The sequence below is a fragment of the Alternaria dauci genome, chromosome 2 (assembly GCF_042100115.1).
Source record: "Alternaria dauci strain A2016 chromosome 2, whole genome shotgun sequence".
NCBI classification, from domain to species: Eukaryota; Fungi; Ascomycota; class Dothideomycetes; order Pleosporales; family Pleosporaceae; genus Alternaria; species Alternaria dauci.
In genome coordinates, this window is record NC_091273.1 from 2464636 (window position 1) to 2475073 (window position 10438).

Sequence of the window (10438 nt, forward strand, 5' to 3'; positions counted from 1 at the left end):
GATGCGCGGTCACGCACAGACCACTGCAACAATGACATCATAATTGAATGATGACCGAATCACCACTGCTGGAGATGGGATGTGGAACAACACTGGCTGGCATGCTAATACTCTATGAAATTGGTCGTATGAGATCTTGTCAAGATGCATTCGCTCATTCACTTAGCCTCCCCCAGGAGGCCAAAAGCTGTTCCTGCATAGCGAACTGCACGTTCTTGGCCTCGAGCTCATCAGCCAACATGCGATGTTTGGGGTCTAAGCACCTCCTTCGGTCTTGAAGTTGCGCTTTCAGAACCTCTATATCTTCACGATGCTGCTTGGCGACCTTTTCCAACTGAACAACAAGTTTGCACTTCTCAGTGTGATCCGCCTCGACCTCATGCATGCTAGCTAAAAGTTGCTTGACAAGTTCTTTGGGGCCGCTGATATGGAGAGATGATGTCGCAGAGATTGCACGTTTGATGCGTCGCAGCAGTGAGTAGTTGCGCTTGTCGGTGGGTTGGATGTTGATTGTTATGGCGGCATTGGGGAGGCGCTTAACCGGCAGCTTTGTAGAAGGGTTGACAACTGCGTTGAGGCATGGCACAGTGCTGAGGCTTGTGATCGACTTACCGAGGTCCTCAAGCCCAGCTAGCAGCATAGGATCGTCTAGCGGAGTACCTGCTGGCAGAGGCGTACGCGGTGTTGTCGAGACGGTTTGCAGACCAGAAAACTCCAGCGCAGACTTGCTTGATGAAGCTGATTGTGGCTCTAATGCCAAGCAAAGGACTGATGAGAGCTCGAGCACAGCTGATGGCTGATGCTCCAGAGCGCGCAGCTTAGAAAAAGCTTCATTTTCTGAACTGAGAACCTGGATTTCCAGCTCCGCGGCACGCAAACGTTGTGTATAATCCGCAATCTCGGCTTTGTTGTTGTCATCGTCGGGAATGACGGGAACGGTATCTACACATGTGACTACAGAAATGCCCAGAGGTTGGATGGGGTGATTACCGACGTCAGTTTTGTTAGTCAAGCTAGAAGTGACGTGCTCTTTGACGAGCGGCTCCTCGGAAATTCCTCGAAGCTGCTTAACCTTGACGCCGTAGGAGTCAGTCTGCTGTATCAGTGCCTTGATAGCTTCTACGTGAGTAGCATTGTCATCCATCAATTCAGCATTCGCTTTTGCAAGGTGGCGAAGACCTTCGGTTTCTGCCTCGGCGGCAGCCTGTAATCTTCTCGCATCTTCAAGTTGCTGGAAGATGAGAGTCCTATACTCTCCACAGCCGTCTTCCTGCTGTATATCTTGAAGGCGGGTGTTCTCCTTCTGAAGGTCCTTGATGATGTTATGGAGGGAGGAGAGAGTGCTGGATTGATTAGAATTCGGCTCATGCGTATCAGGCTTACGTGTAAGTGAGCTAGTGGGGCGGTGGGTAGCAGCACGGGTGACCCCCATCTTGGCCTGGGCACCGTAAAGATGACGCTTCTCGGCGGGGACGCGAGCTTCTGAGTCCTTGACTGCAGACTGTTTGGCGTCAAGTTCGGAGCGTAAATCTGTGATAGTCTTATTGGCGTCTTGTTGGGTCTTGATTCGCTTTCTCTTCTCTTGATCCAGCTTTGACTCGATGTCGCAAACCTTGCGCGCAGTATCTTCCCGCAATGCGGCCATGTCCTTGGTGAGAGCAGTGAAATTTCGGCTCTCCTTGCTCAACCTACCGGCAAAGGTAAGGGCCTCTCGCTTCTCCTTGGCAAGTTCGCTCTTACAAGCTTTCAGTTCTCTAGATGCCTGATCACCTTGCTGTCTGAGACTTGCCTCGGTCAATTGAAGCTGTTCGATCTGTCTCTTCAACGCGGCAATCTCCGCATCCCGCGGCGAAGTAATGCTATCATGACGCGATATCGTGGCTATGTTCTGCTCGGGGTCTATCGGGATCAAAGGAGAGGTTGGCGGACACGAGTCTCGGCGAGACATGGCTTTTCTCTGCCCTTTCGCCGCGACGAGATGCGTTGTTGTGTGCTTGAGAACATAGAGGAGAACGGTAAGAGTATCGTGCTCTTTTGTTTGATGCGCCTTGCATTGTGAAGGCTACCGAACACAGGCGTTGATTCATTGTCAGTCACGTATGGTGCAGTGTGTTGTAGATCTTCAGATACTGGGAGCTTGACTTTGTTGTATACGGTGTGTGCGTAGTGCTGCGCTGCGCTATACCTGCCGATGTTCCGGCCTATCCTTGGCCGCGTCACGTCGCAGGCTGTAAGAATGAAACCGTGCACCGCCACAAGTGTTTGACGAGGCGGCCCAAACACCGGTTGAAGGACTTTTGCGTCGAAACAAGGCGCCCATCGCGTCCGAAAATAAAGCTGTCAAGTTACAGAGTACCTTGGAGTGAAGCAAGGCACGAGTTGAATGAATCGAGGGGTGACCAAGGCCAGGACAAAGATGAGAAGATGCGAGAAGGTTGTGCAACGCGTCGCATCACTACTGGCGCTAAGGGCTGGGATGACGGCGATTGACCAATCAGCAGCAGCACAGGTGGCACCCTGATCATGCGCCACTGGCAGTGACGTCGGTTTCAGGGAAATCAAGAAGGGCGAGGGTCGTGGCAGCATCATCGCTTGCAGGCTGTGTGAAGGGCATAAAGAACCAGGCCGCTGCCGTTTTGCTGCCTTCATCAAGCCGTTCTACATAAACCTCCGTCTGCAAACATCAGCCCAAGTTCGACTTTCGGTAGCGAAGACCATCTGCAGCCACATTCCACCCCCCTGCAAGCCATCCATCGCGTAGCCGTAGCGCCTCCATCACATCAACATGGTCGCTCCCGCCCTTGTGCTAGGCCTGCGCGGCGTCCAGGTCGTATTCAGCATCATCGTGCTGGGCCTTACAGCTTACAGTAAGTTGCATGCAGACCATGGCTGAATGTGCCATTGCTAACACGTCTGCAGTTGTCGATGCCTACGTTGACTGGGTGCCGGCGAGCGTCGCCTTCATGCTTTTCACGTCCATCTGGACCCTCCTTGCCGTCGCATACCTCGTTCTTGCACCAGCTCGCTTCCCTGCGGCAGCTCACAAGTATGCCATCACAGGCGTCGAGTTTCTGACCATGATCTTTTGGTTCGCGGCTTTTGTCGCCGTAGCCTCTCGGTGGGGCAACTCGTGGTGGGTTGGCCGTCACGGCACCTTCTACAGCTGCGGCGTTGCTGCTATCGTCTTTTCGGCCTTCAACTGGTGTGTATACCCACTTCTCTCTGCCCCCAGCAGTGTGCTGACACGTGACAGGCTTGCCTTCACAGCTACCACTGTTCTTGCCGCGCTTCACGTCCGCAGCTCGCCCAAGAACGACACCGCCCCCGCGCCCAACATGGCTGGCGTCTAAACAACCATCACCTGCTGTGCGTTACAGCACAAATGAGGCACCAGCCTTGTACCCAATGATACCCAAACATTTCCTACTCTTATATGTACGATCAGAATGTAATGTCCAGTGCGGCGTTTGTGTTTCGCGCGGTGCGTCCACCTCATGATACCATCACCTGCATATGATTCGAGCTCTTATAGCATTTCGCATAATGAACATTGTTGTTCTGATGATTTCATTGCAGATTCCAACAAAACTTTTGTGATGGTTGCAGTGAGAGATCCAAGGAAGCTACCATGGACGACAGCCCCACCGTGGCTAGCGATACCGGCCACCAGCCTTTGCAACCATCGACCCTTACTCATCGACCCTCACTGTGCTCGTCCTGCGACGCGCTACCTGTTTCGAATCATTGCACCCTCCTGCAGTCCCCATACGAATCACGAACGGAGCCAGCGCTTCATGGTAGTTGCCTTGGCCGACTCCACACTCACGACTTTTGTTTCATTGACTTACAGAGTGCTCTAAATCAGGTCTGCAGCACAAGTCCTAACCAGCACGCCCTTGGCGGCAACTGTGTATGCCTTGTGAAATTGCCACGCTCTGAGTACCGCTGAGCCGATTGCGATACGCCCGACACTTCCAGAATGATGTTGGATCTTGATGAAGCGCCCACCACAACATCATGATTGCCCTGCATCACAGCCTAACTTATCTCGGCAAGGTCTCCGTAGCCTACTCACTCTATCTGCGTCGCTTGCACGTTCGGAGCAATCATACGCCACCCGTTGATGGAGTCTGTACACACGGGCCTTTATACCACGAGCTCTGAAGCTACGGGCTTGGTCTTGTTGGGGGGTGGGTTTATACGATTCTGATTGCCATGCTGACGCTCTAACGCGCCTCTCAAACACGATGGTCTTGTATTCAACCCCACCTGTCGCTTCGGCACCTACGTTATAGGCCTTCGCCGTGTCCAAACTATCGTTTACCGCTACTGGCTGTCCCGCCTAGGTAGTGCGGGCACGTCTGGGATCATCATGCGCCGACACCTCTTTGTTCGCACCACGGTACTGAAAACGACCTTTACGCCCCGACATCGTAGCCGGCACAGGGCGAAGTCTGACACACTGATCGTCTTGCTGTCAATTAATTCAGAGCAAGACTCGAAGCGCTTTCGAGTACAGGCCATGTCGGCTCTACATTCACCATTCAAGATCCACGGTGTCGGGTCAATGTATCCTGGCCGTGTCGACCAGCAGGTACGAGTAGACGCTGTCTGGCTCAACGTGCCACTGCAACTTCAAGGTGCAACGTGAGGACAGGTCACGTACCGACAAACAGGTTAAACGCAGGCTCAACAACGCGCTCGCGAGCAGCAAAGCGTTCGTTCGGGCTGTTCTGAGCGTTATTCGGCAGGAATGCAACCCGGTAATTGGAGGGAGCAAGCCTATTTAGCCGGTTGCCAAGATATGCAGCCAACGCGCCATGACGCTTACCCAATATAAGAGGCTGGTTCGGTAACACGGTCGCCTTCTCCGCCTTAGCCTACCTAGGCTACGGAGCATCTGGGGTAAAGAGCCGGGGTAGTGGATAACCCTTTGGCCACGCTGGATTATAAAGGGTATACTCCCAACCTGCCCGGCCTCGAGCAGCCTTCAGCGCTTCAGCACCGGCACCATGGGTCTCATCAAAGCTCAGGATGGTACCTCCGACCCCATCATCACCCGCATGGTGGAGCAGGACAAGGTGCGATGGTGGAAGAAACCGAATCTGCGAATCATGTACATCTGGCTCTTCTGCTGCTGCATGGGCGTCGAAATTACTTCCGGCTTTGATTCTCAGCTCATTGGCACGCTCCAGTTTTCGGTCCCTTTCAACACATGTAAGTTTTGAATGTGGTCGTCCCTAGGCTAATGGAGCTGACAGTCGCAGATTTTGGAGAAGGATACAAGGACGAAGATGGCGAAGCCAGCATCCAACCCAGGATTATCGGTTTCATGTCATCGTGTTACCAGCTGGGTTCCATTCTCGCTGTTCCGGTCGCACCATGGCTGAGCCAAAAGTACGGCAGACGCATGTCGATTTTCGTCGGCTCCGCCATCATGGTCGTTGGTGCTTTGCTACAAGGGTTCGCTCAACACAGTATGTTCACCAATTCTACCAACTACATCATGGCAACTTCGTTAACATATCTAAAGTTGGCATGTACATCATCGCGCGTATGCTACTTGGTTTTGGTATCCTCTTCGCGATCGTCTCTGGTTCTTCCTTGATTGGAGAGCTAGCTTACCCCAAGGAACGACCCTTTATGACCTCGCTTTTCAACGCTTCTTACTTCATCGGATCCATTGTTGCCGCTGCCATATCGATCAAAACAACAGAGATGACTGGGAATTGGGGCTGGCGTGTACCATCTCTGCTGCAGATTTGCCCGTCCGTCTTGCAGATATGCACGGTCTTGTATGGTTCCTAATAAGGATCTGGAGATCTTCCACTGACTTTGACAGCTTGCTACCTGAAAGCCCACGTTGGCTTGTCAGCCGTGACCGTGACGATAAGGCTTTCGCTGTCCTGACGAAATACCACGCCGAAGGCGACCCAACCTCCATCCTCGTACAAGCTGAGATGGCGCAGATCCGGTCTACCATCAAACTCGAGATGGAACACTCCAGTCGCTCGTGGAAAGACATGGTACGCACACCTGGTATGCGACGCCGTGTTCTCATCTCGTGCTTCCTCGGTCTCTTCACGCAGATGAGCGGCAACACTTTGCTTTCTTACTACCAAAATCTGCTGTTCAAGCTGATGGGATACACGACCAAATTCGCCAAAACACGCATCAACATCGCTAATCAATGCTGGAGTCTGATCAATGCTGTCATCATCGCGCTAGTCGTCACTCGATTCCCTCGTCGCTGGATGTTCATGCTTTCCGCTGGCTCTATGACCATGGTCTTCATGGCCATGACCATTTCCTTCCAGCGCCTCCAGCTTGCTGATTCTCAGGGAACCAAGAATCAAGCTGCACAAATCGCCTCGCTCGTGTTCTTCTTCGCGTACTCGCCTTGCTACAACATCGGCAACAACTCCCTCACATACACCTACCTGGTCGAACTCTTCCCCTACGCCCAGCGAACCATGGGTATCGGTGTTGAACAAATGTTTGGAAAGCTTGCCGGATTTTTCTCCGTCTACGTCAACCCGATTGCGCTCTCTGCTATCCAGTGGAAGTACTTTGCTGTCTACTGTGGATGGATTACCTTTGAATTCATGTTTGTGTACTTCATGTACCCCGAGACGTACAACCGCACGCTTGAGGAACTTGCTTTCTGTAAGTATAGATTGGGGACATTCTCTGCCGAGCAGTTGCTAACTTCAGTGCAGTATTCGAAGACAAGGAGCTTGCAGACGAGGCGGTTAGAGCTGTTGAGAAGACGGTTAACCACGGTCATATCGAGGGAGTGACTACCGAGCATGGCAAGATGAACACCACTACCATCGAACGCGCCACCTAAACCGAGTTTAGCCACGTATTTGTTGCTTTTCCGCCATTGTATCTGGCGTAGTAGTCCCACCCGAGGTCGCTGTCACTTGGCAAATACGTCATCTTTGCATGTCCACGCTTTACAAGACATCTACATTGTCACATGTACTCATGTCTTTAATGAAGAAAACAGAAGCGTAATGAAATGTCTCTCTAAGCTAGGAATGACGTGAAACTGAAATGGGTGGTGAGACATTCGCGATAAGCTTTCATGCCTGTACAACGTCCAAACACCACACTTTAGTTCGTGCCGTCACAATAACTCTAGTCAATCTTTGACTATGGGTGACCAACCACAATTACCTTTACGATTTTATCACTTCAGCTTCCTCAATCCTTCTCTCCTGTTTCGCTGCCAACAATTCTTCTTTTGAGACTTTGTCTACAACCAGTTTTCCAGTTTGGTCGTGATGAGACATCAAACTTAGGATCATTGTTTGTGTTTCTGCGGCGATTGAAAAATTGTTTACGTTGAAACTCCGATTACATGATATAAGCTACTCTGTCCCATGATTCCTTGCATTCTGACGAAATAGTCACTTCAAAATGGCAGCATAACACTGCTGTATATCCGGGTTTTTTCCAAGGCACAAATCGATTGTCTATTCTTCCACTATAACCAACATCTTCAACGCAGTTTCCAACACATATATACATAAATTGTCAAACCCAACCGCGATTAAGACCTGAGGCTAAAGATCAAACATCATTCTGTGGCCCCCGATCCTTCCTCGCTTTCTTCATAGCCGTATTCTCTTGCGGCGATTCCGTCTTCGCTGGCGGAGGAGACGCGGATACAGCAGCAGCATCCAGCAACACACTACCAGCTTCTTGAGGCCGATTAGGAGCAGGACTAGGCGAAGGTGGCGTCGCCCAGCGATTTGGTGTCAGAACCGGTGTCAGGACTGCAGTAACCGTTCGCTCGCTATCAGTAACCGTTCGCTCACTGTCAGTAATCGTTCTTTCGTCATCGCTCTCAAGGGAAACATCAGACTCCTTCATCGCCAACAGTATATATGCGGCATCTTCGTCTTCTTTGGGATGTACGACCGGCTTTACCACTGTAAGCAAAGTGGCGGCAGCTTCTAGTTCTTCCGCAGTATAGTTCCTAGGAGCGGTGTTAATCGTGCTGGAGCGGGTGGTAGTTGCATTGGAAATTGGGTTGGAGTTCGAGTGAGTCTCGGCGGCGGCAGCGAGTTGCTCTAGTGGTGTCATCATGGTCGTTTTGGGCGTGATTGGTGGTTGATTTGACATACTGGCGGCTTGATGGTGGGATGGTCAGTTGGAGGGTAGACAGAAAGGTAGTGGAGTTGGAGTTGAGGCTTTTGGTGAAGGAAAGGGCGATTTTCCATGATGTGGATTAGTTAAAGACCTTCCTTAAGTAACCACTCTTTTATAAAATACAAGGGGCACTGTTGGAGGATTAATAGATCCATCTATCATAGTGAACGACCGCTGAAGCCGCTGTGCAAAGACACAAAAGTCAGTCATCAACATATGGGAGGAAACATGGCTAGATGAAAGCTGATCGTGATATCCAGGTTTCACACCCTTCTTAGTAAAGCCCTACTCTAAGTCTTTTCTTACACAATGCTCGTTCCAACAATCATCTTTTGCCATCAATATCTCTGCTTCTTCTAGAATCTGCTCAACCGCATTGGCTTTCGGTTTTTGTCCCAAAAATTTGTAACCTTTAGCTATCGTGACCTTCTCGTTCGCTAGATCAGCAGGGAAACTCTTGGGTCGGGGTGGAGATTCGAGAAACTTGACCAGCTCTTCTGCTCGACGTCCGGAGGGGCTATCATACACGAACTTGAAGTCATTTGCTGCGAATGGCATGAATCGTTCACTCTCATCGAGGTTCAGTGGCTGTAGTGTTGAGAGCTGAGCCTGAAGTTTGAATTGAGACGACTCTTCTTTGGCAACGGATGCACCAGTCTTGTTTCGGCTCGATCGTCTTAGTGTCAAGGGAGTATGCGGATTCTCTTTCTTTATCAAATTCTTTGACTCCTCAGTGACTTCGGAAGCAAGCGCATTCGTCAACCGCTGAATGAAGGCTTTGCTTGAAGAATCAGATAGATCTTGACTCGCCATCCCCATCAAGATAAGAGCAGCGGTAAAGTCGTCATTACTCACATCATCATTAAGTGAGCTTCGTATAGCACTTTCAGTCTCAGCTGAATCAGAACTTTCACTGCCTTCTTTGCCTTCGAGCGTTACCAGGAGTTGAATGATGTTCGAGCTCTGTGGCCGCCTCAGTGTCTTTGTCTGTTATTTGCTTATGTGTCTGCTGATATACCAATGATTCCGCGGGCTTCCGTTTCATCAATGTCTCCTTCTTCGGCTTGCTCGATTCTAGTGCCTTGGAACTGTTCCTCGACATGTGACAATGGATGTCTGTCTCACAGTGTTAGACAAATTGTCTTATACAATGGTACGCTAGATCTGTATCACAGCGGTACAAGACGGTGTCATAAACATTTGATACATGTAACTGATATATTCGATGGATGAGCCACGTACCTGTTGTGACTTCGTCACACTAGCAAACCACTACATTGTCCTCCCATCCAGATTAGGCCAACTCTCACCTGGCTGTCCCGACCAGTCCCGGTCACGCCACGCTGTAGGGTCGCCTTTCATAGTCTTTTCTTTCTCAATGGCCCTTTCTGGGAACGATCCCGGCCAACCGTCTTGTCGCCATTCATGTAATCTCCAGGACGCATGATAGCTTAATGTGTCGTCGCTAGCCTCTATACGCGGTTCTGCATACGTTGGATCGATTGGTAAGAGGAGTTTCTTCTGGAAAACAAGGTCGGACGGATCGGCGCGTTTGATCCCCAATATTGTCTCAATCTTGGCTTCAGCCTCTGACTCGACGTCGACATGGTTTACGTTTTTGTTTTTGACTTTCTCGATAGCCTCATCATATACAGCGAGGGTCGCTCTTCGGTCTCTCGGAGAGCAAAGATCGCTTTCGGGATCAATCGGTACCTTCTTGATGAAACGAAGTCGGCTTTCGCAGAGGCGAGCTGAGAGGGGCAGCGCACCGCCACCGATATTTGAGGGCGTGATATCGGGTGCTTCTAGAGCGTCAATGTGCAGGAAGTCGCCCATAGATAGACCAGTCCGTCTAGTAGGTCCAGCCACAGGTGGAGTGTTGCATCGTCCTGGAACGTAAGTGGCGTTCGGCGAGTAAGACATGAGTGACGTAGTGCGACAAGTCAATTCCAACTGGCAGGCAGAAAATAGTACTATGTTGAGTCGGGGGTATGATTTATACAGGAAGGTTCCAGGGTGGCAGAGGAATGACTGACAGGTCAGCGTGATCGCTTCCTGATGAGGGGGCCTGCACAACAAACGCGCTATTCCACGTTCGGAAAGCAGACAGAAACGGTACGCTTCCAAGTTCAGGCACCTGCAACTGCAAGCGATAAGGGCTGAATCTTACTGTGCGATACTTAATGCTTCAGAGGTGTTGGACAGTGTGCCTCTTTACTCAGAGCTGAAAGCCACGTCCTCATTGTACTTATACTCCGGTTGTTTACGTTCTGGTGTG

At 50.8% G+C, this 10438-nt stretch overlaps 3 protein-coding genes across 3 annotated transcripts; 2 read left to right on the forward strand and 1 right to left on the reverse strand.

Moving 5' to 3' along the window:
• Positions 1-154: 154 nt before the first annotated feature.
• Positions 155-1948, reverse strand: ACET3X_002843 (uncharacterized protein; the record flags this gene model as incomplete). Its single annotated transcript, XM_069449631.1, has 1 exon — positions 155-1948. The coding sequence occupies one exon, from the start codon at positions 1946-1948 to the stop codon at positions 155-157; it is 1794 nt and encodes a 597-aa protein (XP_069309390.1).
• An 837-nt stretch (positions 1949-2785) lies between these two features.
• Positions 2786-3350, forward strand: ACET3X_002844 (uncharacterized protein; the record flags this gene model as incomplete). Its single annotated transcript, XM_069449632.1, has 3 exons — positions 2786-2867; positions 2920-3202; positions 3254-3350. The coding sequence occupies 3 exons, from the start codon at positions 2786-2788 to the stop codon at positions 3348-3350; spliced, it is 462 nt and encodes a 153-aa protein (XP_069309391.1).
• Positions 3351-5012: 1662 nt separating this feature from the next.
• Positions 5013-6850, forward strand: ACET3X_002845 (uncharacterized protein; the record flags this gene model as incomplete). Its single annotated transcript, XM_069449633.1, has 5 exons — positions 5013-5217; positions 5268-5477; positions 5534-5795; positions 5843-6666; positions 6720-6850. The coding sequence occupies 5 exons, from the start codon at positions 5013-5015 to the stop codon at positions 6848-6850; spliced, it is 1632 nt and encodes a 543-aa protein (XP_069309392.1).
• Positions 6851-10438: the final 3588 nt, after the last annotated feature.